Raw genomic sequence first — 14697 nt, 5'->3', positions numbered from 1 at the left:
ATCTCCAGTTTAGAAATGGATAATTGGATATAGGGCAACCGATTACGAGGGTCAATCACTCAGTTGAGACACTTGAATAGAGTATGCAGATATATATATATATATATATATATATATATATATATATATATATATATATATATTGAGTATGTCAACTGGCATTCTTTTGTTTATTTGGAATTAGGTAAACACGGATAGAAGGTAGATGAGAAGATTAGCAGTTTGGAGTTGGGACGACCATATCTTTCTCTTGGGTCTTATCTGTCTCAAGTGACAGAAGTTGAGAAACCAGCAGAAGCGAACCAGACCAGTGTATTATCACTATTATGTACTGAACTGATGTGTTTCTTGAAATTTCGCCAGCATTTTGGAAATGAGGCTAGCTTTGGCTATCCTTGTATTGTATTGTTGGTTTATGATTTTACAGGTGAAGAAGATGGACGCCATTCCTTTGCTTTGGAGACCAGTTCGAATGGATTTACGTGATAAAGAGATGTGATAGAAAATGAAGTTGGAGATTGGAGAAGGGTCGCCAGATGGCAAATTGGACTGGACGGAGAGGAGATCTGAACACACGATTTTTGGTGTTTGGATCAGGTACATGATTTCTTCTAGAAGAGGCCTTTATTTGGTCTCTGACGGGCTCATTCTGAACGGCAGGGGATTTGGTAATATTGGTTGTCTTGGGCTGGGCTTTGGCTTTGGCTTTAGCTCTGTACTTGGATTTAGGGGTGGATTCGAGTCAAAAGTTTGAAAGTTCGAGTTCGGTTACCTTTGATTGTAGGTCTCTCAAGCAATCCAGGTGCCGAGGCGAAGTCTACCTCAATTGTCGAGGTGCCAAATCGAGGTCTCCCTCAGCTACCGAAGTGTCGAGTTGAGGTTTCCCTAGCAGGCGAGGTGTCGAACTAAGGTCTCCCTTAGTTGACAACGTGTCGAGCTGAGGTCTCCCTCAGTTGTTGAGGTGCAAAGCCGAGATCTCCCTCAGTGACCGAAGTGTCGAGCCGAGGTCTCCCTCAATGGTTGAGGTGTCGTCTAGCTCGAGCTCGATTGAATTAGAGACTAGAGCTTGAGTTTAGAAATTCAACGTAGGTCCCTTAGTAACCGAGATGCCGAGCTAAGGTCTCCCTCAATTGAAGAGAGAGTGGATTTTTATAATTTATAAGGAGAGAGAGATGATATTCTTGTAATTTGTAAGAAAAAGAGATATATAGAAAGAGAGAGAGTGGCATTATTGTAATTTCCATGAAAAATGCACAATATACTATTAGATTTCATTTCCTTCACCATCAAGCCTTCTTAGGTACACATTTCAGCTTAATATATTTATATAGATTATTATTATTATTATTATTATTATTATTATTATTATCATCTCTCAAGCTTGGCTCGATAATAAATGAATAGCTCGTAAAGAGCTCGTCTCATGACCACCTCTAATTGGATTGACAATTGAGACCAGAATTGGAAATCCAGACTCAACAAAATTGTATTATGAGTTTTTTTTTTTTTTTCTGTGGTGAATCATATTCAAGATATCCGCTATACTGTCATTAGTATCATGAATTCAGTTTCACCCAAAGATGAAAATAGCTGTTGGCAACAAGAGTTAAGAGTACAGAGGACGAACTTCCCGTTTATGGTTAGGCATGACATGTCAAGGAATTGACCATTTGACCCTTTAATTGGGCCAGACTCAAGTTCGGCTGGCCCAAGCCTATTCTGAGGACTAAAAATCCAAGCCCAGTCTGTGTAAAGTTTTGGGCTGGGTCCATTTGGACTCAGGTTGGGCCTGCCCAAATTGCCAAAGACAAATCAAGTTCTTGTCTTTACCAAAGCGGAGATGCTCTAATTTGAGAAATGTCCTCAGAGGAGGGCACTAGATTAGTATTGGGGGCAAGGCCAATCTGGATGGATCTGAATTCAAATTGAATCAAATCCATCGTATTCAGTTACTATATGCCATCAATAAATAAATCAAACATTACTAAAACATCATGCCTTGATAAAATGAACTAGAATGGCCCCATATCACATATCCATAAAATTAAGCCAAACATAGCTCCTGCGACTGCAAGATTCGAACCTACAGTCCTTTGGTAAAAAAGTTATATAGATATATGCATATATATTAAAATTATCATCTGTTTCAGTCGAATTTATCAAAAGACTAGAGATAACTGAAACTTAATACAACCAACATCCTGCAATTAGGGTCAGTCTACATCAATCTATAGAGTATTGGCTGCAAATTTCTAAACACTTCTAATTAAGCTCTTTTATATCCACCATATGGATCACTTCGATGATTACATCACCCAATCAATGGGAGCTGTTTTCCTTTCATACTATGATATGTACATATTTGTATAATTCATTACTTACATCTTTAATCAATTACAGAAAGAACAATAAAAAGAAAAGAAAAGAAAGATGCAACTTTCAAACGTGTATGAAATGTGTTGGTTACATCCATGGTACCCACCAGTCATCTACTTGTTCAAATCCATGGTACCCAGTCAACAACTTCGTTTACCACCTTTTAGGTACTTCCTCATCCTCTACAACAAAAACAGGGAAGGTGGTGGCACAAGATATATTTGCCAATAATTCATCACAGTTGCCCAAAATTTCTGTGCTACCTATCTGTTCAGAATAAGAAAATCCACTACTGAAGTACATATCCATCTCACGTTTGTAGCCAACCTCTTTCCATGAACTGATTGGATTCCAATTGGTTTGAATCTCTGAGATCCAGCAATTTGGTTTCAAATCAGAGGTGGAGTCAAATTTTACCTTTGAATTGAGTTTACATTCAGGAATCTCTGACATGGCTAGATTGTAGCCCAATATCTCTTCTTTTCCTTCATATGTTCTCTTGTTCATATACTTGTAGCACTTGGTCAAGCCTACTGCACCAAAATCAGGCATTGAAGATGGTAACGAGGCAAATACAGTGGGGAATGCTTTCTCAATTGAGACTGAAGTACCATGAGCTAAACAACTGTTATCATGTCCTGCAAGAAACTCTTTTTTAGTATTACCAAAGACACAAGATTAAGAATGAAAAAAACTATGTCCACTAGGACCCCAATAGGCTGAGAAGGCACACTTTCAATCTTCTTCTACATATAAGTCCTAGCAATGTTCAAGATTGACCATTTTAATGGAAGAGAACAAATGAAAACCACTAATAGAGTTTAACATTGGGATATAAAAGCTAAGAAAATATATACATATATGATATTATGTAAAAAGAAGAGTATTTTACTAGTAATGTACTAGATAATACTGACAATGATAATAAAAACAAAAATCAGGTATAGAGAACAAGAGCTGGCAGAACCTATTTCAGCAGAAGCAACAGTTCTGTCTTCTAGATTCAAATCCTGCCTTGGAAGTTTTGTTTTTGAGATGGTGAAGCAATGGAACTCCTCCAAATAGCCATCATTATTCCCAGAGCCAAGCAGCTCGGTCGGAAGATTTGAATTTTGTCCCTCCAATCTGAATGACTTATAATCATTTGGGTGATGATTTTGTACCTTTTCCAGATCAAAAAATGGGGAATCAAAGGAAGGGTAAGGTTTCTTGCTAAGGGAAAGCAGTCTGTCATCCAACTGCAAAAGCTTCTCATAGTGCTTCTGTAGAGTTCCTTGAGGGAATTGCAGAAAATGTCTCCTAAAACCACATAAGAGAGGAAAAAACATTAATTTAGTGTTATTAGTTGATAGCATGAATGCTGCATGAAAACAAGGAAAATACAAAAGTTATATATGGATACAAAGCATCATAGTTGTCAAGGTGTCGCCTAGGTGACTAGGCGCCCTTGGCTGGGCGCCTCGCCCAAACGCCTTGACTTTTAGCAACTAGGCGCCCGCCTAGGCAACAAAAATGACAAGGCGGGCGCCTTTTATAATATCATTTATATTGTTGTATCTTATTAATGTATGTGTTAATACATTTTATTATATGCTATATATCAATTATATTTTGTTTTAATGTTTTACTATTGAAATTTAAAAGATCAAAGGGTTTTAAGAAGAGAAAAGAAAAGAAAGGGGAAAGAAACAATAGAATAATAAAGTTATTTTTTTCTATTCTCTCTAATTAAATAAAACAGAAACTCCATCCTTGTTTTTTTTTCTATTTTACTTTCCATCTTGAATATTTATCATATAAAGTTAATAACCTTCTTTAGCTGCTAATTAATATGAACTTGCTCTATTAAATACTTATTATAGTAGTATTATTTTTGAAAATAATGAAATTAATATATGTAAAAGATTTTTATCTTTTAGGTGTGATGATTTGCCACATTTTTAGAGGAAATTTAGTGTTCTTAATAAAGAGAATTGCTATTTTTCAATTAACATACATGCTGATGGTATATAAAACTAGGAAACTAGCTAAAAGTCAGTTTTTCAAATTATAAAATTTTTATCGCCTAGGCAACTAGGCGACTAGGCGACTAGGCGCCCCAGTGTCGCCTAGAATTGCTTAGACACCTTGAAAACTATGTAAAGCCTATTAGTATTTGACCCCTATGGAATGTTGAAAATGGATATTCAACTCGACGGGGTTTCACTACTCCATTGTGCTCTTGTTTATTGATTTGTCCGTTCATCTTCTTTTAAGCCTCTATTCCTTTATCCAAGGGAATAAAAACATGCTAAAAACTACATTATCAGGCTAAGGCCAGGTCTGGTTGACATCCTTATTGGATTTAATGCGTCAATGAAACACCAAGAGGACAAAATTGAGATGGACTTTGCACCATTGACAAACTGGTCTCTAATAAACATATGCACTGTTATTTTTGTTGATTCATTGAATCATTTAAAGAGGATAGGCATTATCAGTTAAAGGGAAGATCTGCCACAGTGCTTGGAGTGGTGACTCCTTCAAGAGTTGCAGGTCTTTTCTGCTTTATGGGTGGTAGTCCATGCTTAAAAATCCTTTCTGAAATGTGTTTTGGACTTTTTGATTTGATAATTATAAAGCAATTGATAGTAATGCAATGTTATGGTTTCAATTAATCCCAGAGAATCTTGCCTGAAGATTGATGCTTGCCCACCAGTAAAATCACCAGTAGATTTCCACAAAGTATGCTTCCTAGGTTGTGGATTTGTCTCCCGGAAGAACAAAGGCAGATTCATCAACTGAAAGTTCAAAGGTATTTTAGGTTTAAATGTCTTTGGTTAGTAATGAGTAGTAAAAGTAAATTTAGTATGGAAACTTAATGGAAACATATCAATCATATCCTACTTCTACACAATTAAAGTCTTGTTAATATATTCTAACTTTGTGTGCCAGATTGCCAGTATATAATCTTTATGAATCCAGTCAGTCAATTAAGATGGTGCATCTCAACTACCAGCTTATGAAACTAAAAAAGTGAAAAATAAATAATGGTATAAGAAATGTAAAGTTGACGTCCAATGGATAATCAACAACAATATCCCTTGCGACAAAATCCTCTTATCATGCTTACATGACAATGATATGATGACCCATAATCTAGTATATCCCAATATTCAGAGATTGAGTTTGTAATAGAACTGAGTTTGCTCCAATTACCTCTATTTCAAGTGTCTGAGGCATATTATGATTGCAAGTTGCTTTGATGGAAACTATATCAGACCATAACACTTCTATTTTGTTCTTGAGCATTCCATCCAATACTTCCCATACAAGTTTCCTTTTTGCATAGTAACATTTTGCCACCACTTCCCCATCGTACCGTGAAACACGCTGTGAGTAAATTGTATGGAAAAAAGTTTATATTAACAAGGACAGTACAAGGAAGAATTTAGTGCTTCTAATCAAGAGCATGGAGGCAAAGTATGGTTGAAAAGGAAGCTTTTGAAAAGAACATTAAAACCAAATATTCCTGATTTCAACAAGTGACATTTCTTGTTCATTTCTGCTGTAGGTAAATGACCCAAGAAAGCATATTATGATTCATTAAACAGGGACTGTAAGGTTAGATAAACCGGCCATTCCAGATATCAGACTTGGCAACTTGGTATGTTGTTTTCTGTATTCTCATTTTAAATCGGTTGTAATGGTTAAAGGTTTATGCCCCCACTTGTTGTTCTCCGATTTGCTTGTGGGAAGGGTTTTTGAGAAGATACACTTATAAGGACTGGGTAAGGTTGGAACATCCCCTCTCCCCAAACAAAGGTGTTTTTTAGTCTTCTTCTATATAAAATTTAAAATTTTAAGATGCCACTCCATCCAGTAAATTTAGGGTTTAGAAAAAATAACTGCATTATGTGTGTCTATGTATAAATTAGTCAGTGCATTGGCAGTGCAGTTGCCACAAAAGGACTACATTAAAATATCGGTTTATACGAAAACTTTAACTGCCATAAAGGACTACAAATAGGCATATCTTATTTTATATATCCATAAAAGAAAATAACGACTCAAAAGAAAACCAAGGAGATTTTAACATTTCATTTGGAAAATAGCAAAGGAACTGACTTAGACACTGTGTCCTATAAGGAAGATCCAACTAACATAAAATCATCCATATCCACAGCTAACAAAATAGATAAGCGTCTGTTTGAACTGCCACAAAAGACTATATGCAGGCATGTTTTGTGCATCTGTAAAAGAGAATGATGACTGCAAAGAATGGCAAGGAGATTTTAAATTTTATTTGAAAATAACAAAAGCAACTAATTTTACCCGCTCTGTCCTATAAATAGAAGATCCAAATCAGATGATTACACTCTTATCCAGACCTTATAAAATAAATATGTCTCTGTTTGCACTTTGAATACCAGAGATTTAGTATTCATTATGCATTCTGTTGATGCCATATATAAAACTAAGCAGTTTTTCTACCTCTGGTATCCTAATTCTACCATTTTCCATAGTGATAGGCAAGTTTTATAAAATAGCATAGATCATTCCGCAAAGAAATCAATTTATTACCTCCCAAGAGCCAATTTTCAGGAGTGAAGCAGAGAAGTTAGAAGCCTTTGCCTTCCCATTGATTAGTGGAGCACTGGCACCATCATTTGGATTTGTCCTTTTCTCAGAACATGAAAAACCGGAGCAAAATAACTTGCTTTCCAGAAGATCCAAGAAAGATGGAGTTTTTCTCAAAGTCAATCCTAAAGGACTCAAATTTTCTGGTATGGTGAGATAAGAACACTGGGCAAAGAAAATCAATCAGTCTAGTTTCAAGCACCAAACTAAAGCTTATATCCAGATCATAAAGAGTGACAGAGTGAAACTTGGAAAAATTATAACTATAATTCAAACATAAATAAGTAAATACTGGAAAGGTTCTATAAATTATTATATAATTTCAGAGAAAGTCCTGCTCACACTTACGTGTTTAGCTGGGGCCATTAGTTTTAGACGCTTGGATCTTGAATCATGTTCTTCGTCCACCTCCAGTTTGTTAGGTAAAGTGTCCCCGCAGTCGGCACCCAGAAACTCCGCACAGGAGATGACAGAAGTATCCAACTCAAAACTTGATGACAGAGTTTCTGTGATATCTAGGTTCATTGTGCGACGAAGATTGAGCTCTGAAACAAAAAATGTTCCTAATTCTTGTTGCCTTTGGTTCTTAAAATCCATCACTCAATTTTCCTTTCATATATTATCAATCTCCACAGGGGTATTATATGACAACTCATGGCCTTGATAAAAGTTTGCACCCATAACATCACATACTCCAAAATGCTTTCTCCTGCATATCCATATACAGTGTAAATATTTCTTCTTCATAATTACGGTCTCAAAGAATGCTGTGATGGTCATCTGATTCCCAGCTTAATTCCTGAACATCAATAAAGAATGTCACTATTTGTAACAATTTATAACTATCCTAATCTGAGGATAAACCAAGGCATAAGAACGATGTCCCGAGAGAAGCTGGCTGTTGGTTTGGGCTCCTAAGAAAAAGGAGAAAAGAATAGGATTTTATCTGTTTGCAAACCATGATTGAGATACCCAAAGGAGTTCAATTGGAATCAGTGGAAAAATTGGAGCAAAAAAAAAAAGTAGAGGAAAAGAACATAACGCTGAGGATAAGGCACCTGAAAGTGAACAGGGTTTATCCTCCGTTCACATAATGATATTTCAAAAATATCAGGAAAAAATAGAAAATGACACAGACAAAAAAGTTTAGGTACGTCACACCCAATTCTTTTATCCACATGTAAAAAAGAGAAACAAAAGTAAATGGATACACTGTTCCAGGAAGAATCAGATGCTCCGGTAGTTTCAGCACCAAATAACTTCTGAAATACTTTTAACTTCTTCGTATGTACAGTGAAAATGCGACAGAAAAGAACCAAACATTGTAACCTTTCTCCTGATTCATAAACCATCACTTATCTTATTCTTAAATATTTGTCCACAAGAACAGATAGATGAACCAGTTGAAGCAAAACAGAAAGTAAGAAACAAGAAACCTTAGCTTAAGAAAACTTGAAAAGTCCGTTAAATACGAAGAAAAACGCCAATATGATAGAAGTTCTTACCGTTCTGTTGAGTGATCAGCTTATTTTGTTAGAACTTGATATTGGAGTTTCAGATAGTATGGCTCTGCTCATCCAATAAAATTGACCTTGATTTCAACGTTAGGTCCGAGAGAATCAGCCGAGTTTATTCCCATAGAATGGCTAGTTAGGGGTATAACCGTAAAAGAACCAAGCGCCATTGCAACTCTGGTTTTGAAGCTCTGCTCGAAACCGAGTAACCAGCGCTTGACGAGAACGTCGAGAAGGGCTCCTGCTGCTTATATAAGAATCGGGAAAGAAACAAACGGTTACAAGTAGATAATAATCAGCTAATCACCGATGTCGTTTTCCCGGGTACATTCGTCCTTGTGAAAAATCACATTCGAAGTCTGAAGTTCAAAAGTTCAAACGATGGAATCGCTGGAAGTGGAAGGAATTTGCAGAGAAAATCTCTTTCGGATGACGAAGGCGTAAAGGACTCTCGCATCTAACGGCTAGGAATATTAGGTCGGTGACACCTTTCGGTATCTCGACCGTCTACATTTCTGGTGGAGCATCAATCACACCATCATATTCATTCTTTTTTAAAGGGGCATTTTGGGTTTTGGCTATTACAGAGGTGATTTTCGGTCCTGTTATCACAAACTCTGGATCCAAACCCAATCATTATCGGGTCCAACCCAGGCCCAAACACTACAACAGCAAGAAGACTGAACCGCTCCTTATTATGAGAATCGGCCCGAAAGGAGGAGCCCAGTCTAAATTAAGGTTTGTTTGGCAAATCTTTTTTAAAGATCTTTTAAATTTTTTGAAGACTGTTAAATCAGAAGTAACAAGCATTCACATCCTCAAAGCTCGTGGAAACTCAAAACAGTCAAAAACCAGGAAGTTTCAAAAGAAAGCTGCTTTTCATCTTTTTGCAGATAAAAGGGAGATCAAATCAGCCCCCAGAACGTCCCACAGTACATCCCTTCTGTGTATTGAGAACATCTCTCAATGATAATATCAAAAGTAATGATATCATCTTCAGGAGATGCTCTCAATATATAACAAGGATGTGCTGTAAAACATTGTGGGGGCTAATTTAAACTCCATAAAACGTTTCATTTAACAGCTCGATAGAAAATAAAAGACCAAGTTGTTTATCAAAAGATTTTGATCATTAAAAACAAAATCTCAAAACACAATATGCCTTTTAATCATCTGGACTGGATTGTTGAAAAATCTTCTTTAAAGAAACTTACCAAACGGCACCTTAATCCCAGGCCAATATTGTAAATACCCAAGAAGATGAGAGGTTGTAAATTTGTAATTGTTGACGTTGAAATTTGAAAGCTAAAGTTAATTGTCCTTTGTTTGATACTTTACTTAACTACATCGGTTACAGATGCACGCAATATTTTCGGATTAGGTGGGGTTTTGTGGTTAGGGTATATTCTATTCTGGTCGGTAGTCAAATTATCCAGAAGAAGATGATTTGGAATTTGGATATCGAACTCGAACCCATTTTAAAAAGCAAAAGCTTAGATTGTGGGGTAAAAAAGTTGTGAATGGTGCACTAAATATGCTTGACTGATAAACATGTAAACCCATTTATTCTGCGCGGGCGTGGCTTCCATTGATCGATCCATTGACTCGACTTGTGGGGGCAAATGGGCATGGCATGGCCTCACACTAATGCCACGCCCATACATGTGGAAAAGTGAAAGCTATGTTAAGCCAATCTCCTTTCCTTCTAAGCTTACAGGTGCAAACAGGTGGAATCCAGGTCAAGAAAGCTTGTGGGGTCCATGTCCAGGTACACTGCACACCGGAGATTCTGGATCCATTCCCATTGGGTCCATTAGAAATAGATAAGTCATGAAATTGAAACCTCACTGCAGTTGCAATTAAGTGTATCAATGGATCGGTTTTGGATCAGACCCGTCTAGTCTAAAATCAATTTAGATGGATGGGACAGATCAACAAGATATATTGGATTGGAACAGTTCGTCTAAAATATTTATTAGATTGGATTGGACCTGGTCCATTCGTAATAAATTTATACGGGATTGGATTGGATTAAACCAATATCTGGTCCATTGATATAAGATAAGAATATAGGTGTCAATGGACCAGGTTTGGATTGAAACCAATCTAAATCAACACGAATTTGAACAGATTGGATGATCTAGACATTGAATTGGACCGGTCCAAAATATTCATTGGACTTGGTTCATTTATAATGGACTCACATCGGATTGGATCGGATTAGACCAAACCCAGCCCATTTTTTTTGGTAGAATCTAACAAGATAAAGTTCATTAAAACAAGTAGCAGCATAACAAAAACATCACAAGTTAAGGCTTAATTAAGTCTTGGTTGGCCATACCTTGGACCCACCCAGGTGGATCATGGGCGAACAATCCAAACTCTTTTAGACCTTTTTTAGCTAGCTTATGTGCAACAACATTACACAATCTATTTACATGATTAAAAAATATAGTTAAGTCTTCAGTTAGTAGTTTGATATCCATGCACAAAAAGTTTGCATCCAAAGCCATATCCATAGTTCCTGTCTTCAAAGCTTGCACCAGAGATTGGCAATCAGATTCCACTGATATCTCTTCTTGGGTAGATATCAGTGGCAATGGTGACCTTTCCTTGGTTAGATAGATCCAATTAAGATTGTAATCGAGTCAAGTATTAAGCTATTCGAGATCGAGATTGAGCTTGATTCATAAATATAAAGTTTGAAATCAATTCAAGATCGATCAAGTTTTATGTATTTGCCTCGAACTCGATTCATGTGAGTAAAACTCGACTCAAGTTGATACTCACAAGCTGATGTAACCGTTTTCGGCCACGTACCAATGTTTTGTGATGTAAAATTTTTTGGCAAAGTACCTTGTTATTCGACCCGGTGGTGGCATGCCTTAGTGACGAGCTACTTGGTGGCGAACTCTCTGGGGGAGAACTGCTTGGTGACGAACTGCTTGGTGGCGAACTGCCTGGGGGCGAACTGCCTGGTGGCGAACTCCCTGGTGGCGAACTACCTGGGGGCGAACTGCCTTGGTGGCGAACTGCCTGGGGGCAAACTGCCTTGGTGGCGAACTGCCTAGGGGCGAACTGCCTGGTGGCGAACTCCCTGGTGGCGAACTGCCTGGGGGCAAACTGCCTTGGTGGCGAACTGCCTGGGGGCGAACTGCCTTGGTGGCAAACTGCCTGGGAACGAACTGCCTGGTGGCGAACTCCCTAGTGGCGAACTGCCTGGTGGCGAACTCCCTGGTGGCGAACTACCTGGGGGCGAACTGCCTTGGTGGCGAACTGCCTGGGGGCAAACTGCCTTGGTGGCGAACTGCCTAGGGGCGAACTGCCTGGTGGCGAACTCCCTGGTGGCGAACTGCCTGGGGGCAAACTGCCTTGGTGGCGAACTGCCTTGGTGGCAAACTGCCTGGGAACGAACTGCCTGGTGGCGAACTCCCTAGTGGTGAACTGCCTGGGGGCGAACTCCCTGGTGGCGAACTGCCTGGGGGTGAACTGCCTGGTGGCAAACTGCCTTGGTGGCGAACTGCCTTAGTGGCGAACTGCCTGTGGGCGAACTGCCTAGTGGCGAACTCCCTAGTGGCGAACTCCCTGGTGGCGAACTGCCTGGGGGCGAACTTCGTGGTGGCGAACTCCTTGGTGGCGAACTGCCTGGTGGCGAACTGCCTTGGTGGTGAACTGCCTTGGTGGCGAACTACCTGGGGGCGAACTGCCTGGTGGTGAACTCCCTGGTGGCGAACTGCCTTGGTGGCGAACCGCCTGGGGGCGAACTGCCTGGTGGCGAACTCGCTGGTGGCGAACTGCCTGGCGAACTCCCTACTAGGCGGCCGATGCCTTAGAGTATGTTGGAGCTCCCTGGTGCGGCGCAATCCGACTGCCTCAGCATGAGGTGGTCTTCTTTCCTTTGCAGGCTGCGGAAGATGAGGGACCTGCGAGAACTTCATATTTTCCTCCTCTTTGTAGGTGGCGGGAGCTGAGAGACCTGCGAGAACTCCATCTTTTCCTCCTCTTTGTAGGTGGCGGGATCTAAGGGACCTGCGAGAACTCCATCTTTTCCTCCTCCTTGCAGGTGGCGGGAGCTGAGGGACCTCTGAGAACTCCATCTTTTTCTCCTTGTAGGTGGTGGGAGCTGAGGGACCTCCGAGAACTCCATCTCTTCCTCCTCCTTGTAGGTGGCGAGAGCTGAGGGACTTCCGAGAACTCCATCTCTTCCTCCTCCTTGTAGGTGGCGAGAGCTGAGGGACTTCCGAGAACTGCATCTTTTCCTCCTCTTCGTAGGCAGCGGGAGCTGAAGGACCTACGAGAACTGAACCAGAGGTCCTGGGGGTATTTTCCCAGTGGGGGCTCTCCGATGCTTAAATTAGCACTCTTATTGTAGAGAGCTTTGAAGATAATATGAGAGAGCTAGAGAGCAGGGTTACTTCCCTTTCTTTTCCATCCCTCCCCTTTGGGGGGTGAGGCCTTTATATATCGGAGTCCTCGCGGGTTAGGTGGGTGAAAAGCCTCCAAACGGTAAGACTCGTCGCATCCTGTCAGAACCGGGGTACGGTGGTGAACTCCTCGAGGTCGTTAGGCTGGCGCTTGTGTCAGGCGGCCAGGTCGGCGCCTGGGCCGGGTTGTTAGAGGGGTGCCTGCGTCAGTCGGCGGATCAGTGTCTAGGCCAGGTCGTCAAGTCGACGCCTGTGTCAGTCGGCGGGTCAGTGTCTAGGCCAGGTCGTCAGGTCGGCACCTGTGTCAGTCGGCGGGTCAGTGTCTAGATCAGGTCGTCAAGCTGGCGCCTGTGTCAGTCAGCGAGTCAGTGTCTAGGCCAGGTTCGTCGGTGGGCGCCTTGGCCGGATCATGCGCTAGGGCTGGTCCAGGTCGGCCAGGTCGTGCAGGCCGTGCGCAGTTCGCGCAAGCCGCGCACGCGCGCCGCGCAGGTCGCGTGTGCTGCGCGCAGGTCGCGCAGGCGCACGTCAGGCCGCGTGCAGGTCACGCCAGGCCGGCCAAACTGGTGCCCGGGTGGGTCACCAACTTCGTAAGTTTGTTGGTTGGGTGTTTTCCTAGTTGTCACGAGGTGCCATGTGTCACAATTTCACTGGAGGGCCAAATCTGCCCTCATCACAAGCTATTCAAGCTCAACTTGACTCGACTCCAATTGAATATACATAAGTATTAAAATTTGTAAATAATTTAATATTATAAATAAAAATCAATTATAAATGTATTTATTTATATTATAAATAAGTTAATTTAAAAAAATCAAAAAACTTTTATATTATAAATACAGATATATTGAAAAAATAATATTTTATTATGAGCTTGATTAGAGTTGCGAGCCACTCAAGTTAGATATTGCCAAGCTCAAACTCAACCCAACCAACCACCGGACTAAGTCAAGTTCGAGTATTTAGCATAGGGAGCCCGAGTAGCCGACAAATAATCTTGGCTCGCTTACACCCCCCTATGATTCGACCCAATTGATTAGGCCAAAACTAGTAGGACCCATATCCGATTTATAGCGGGTGGTACATACATCTGATCATAACCGGGTAATCAGGTACCCTTGACACCTAAAACCGATTTTTAGCTAATCGTAACCTTAAAGGCTAACCCTAATTAATCTCCGGTCCCTGTGCACACGCAAACAAGTACATAAAGAAATACGAATAAGGTACAAAGCCAATATCAATCCATCCATGAACACAGAACCTGTTTAGTTATAAATTATAATCCAAAAGTGTCACTTTATATTTGCATCCGTGATTTGTTTGAGAGTCTAAAGGAGGACTATTTCGTCATAAAATAATGCAGAGATGCTCTTGGACTGTGTCTCAAGGCAGTTGTCAAGTGTAAAAGTTAACATTGATGGAGATTGATGGCATTATAAATTTATAATCAGTTTGTCTTTTATAAACTAGAGAGTATTTAATAAAGTCCTACCTTGGTAGGTTTCAGTGAATTGGATCCTGTCAAGAGTGCGACCCTTTTCAGGTTTAATTCAACACACGAGACATCTGATTTATGGATTAATCAATTAAGAAATACCATGTCCTAGCTGAACAGCTTCACTATCCATCTATCCATCTACAGAAGAGGACAGTCATCGATCAGCTCAAATTTTTTATTAGAAAAATATTCAAAAAGACAACAGAAGTAGAGAGCTATATAAGCTTAAGTAACCCTTGGAAAGGGTTGGGAGTTGGGACAAATC

The 14697-nt window shown here is 40.1% G+C and overlaps 1 protein-coding gene across 2 annotated transcripts; it reads right to left on the bottom strand.

The window, feature by feature from the left end:
- Positions 1 to 2238: 2238 nt before the first annotated feature.
- On the bottom strand, positions 2239 to 9035 carry LOC148853793 (uncharacterized). Of its 2 annotated transcripts, none has more exons than XM_088982297.1 (7): positions 8502 to 9035; positions 7345 to 7705; positions 6940 to 7161; positions 5575 to 5748; positions 5050 to 5156; positions 3344 to 3675; positions 2239 to 3014 (listed from the first exon to the last, which is right to left on the bottom strand). In XM_088982297.1, the coding sequence occupies exons 2-7, from the start codon at positions 7591 to 7593 to the stop codon at positions 2530 to 2532; spliced, it is 1569 nt and encodes a 522-aa protein (XP_088838423.1). In that variant the 5' UTR covers positions 7594 to 7705; positions 8502 to 9035; the 3' UTR covers positions 2239 to 2529. The 2 variants fall into 2 exon arrangements, with proteins under 2 accessions (XP_088838423.1, XP_088838422.1); XM_088982296.1 differs by having other exon boundaries at positions 7345 to 7795; positions 8502 to 9030.
- Between the last annotated feature and the right edge of the window lie 5662 nt (positions 9036 to 14697).

Source organism: Nelumbo lutea, chromosome 4, assembly GCF_056320005.1.
Source record: "Nelumbo lutea isolate HS-2025 chromosome 4, American lotus-T2T, whole genome shotgun sequence".
In the NCBI taxonomy this organism is placed as follows: Eukaryota; Viridiplantae; Streptophyta; class Magnoliopsida; order Proteales; family Nelumbonaceae; genus Nelumbo; species Nelumbo lutea.
The sequence above is the reverse complement of the archived record's forward strand: the minus strand, read 5'-3'. Positions and strand labels throughout refer to the sequence as shown.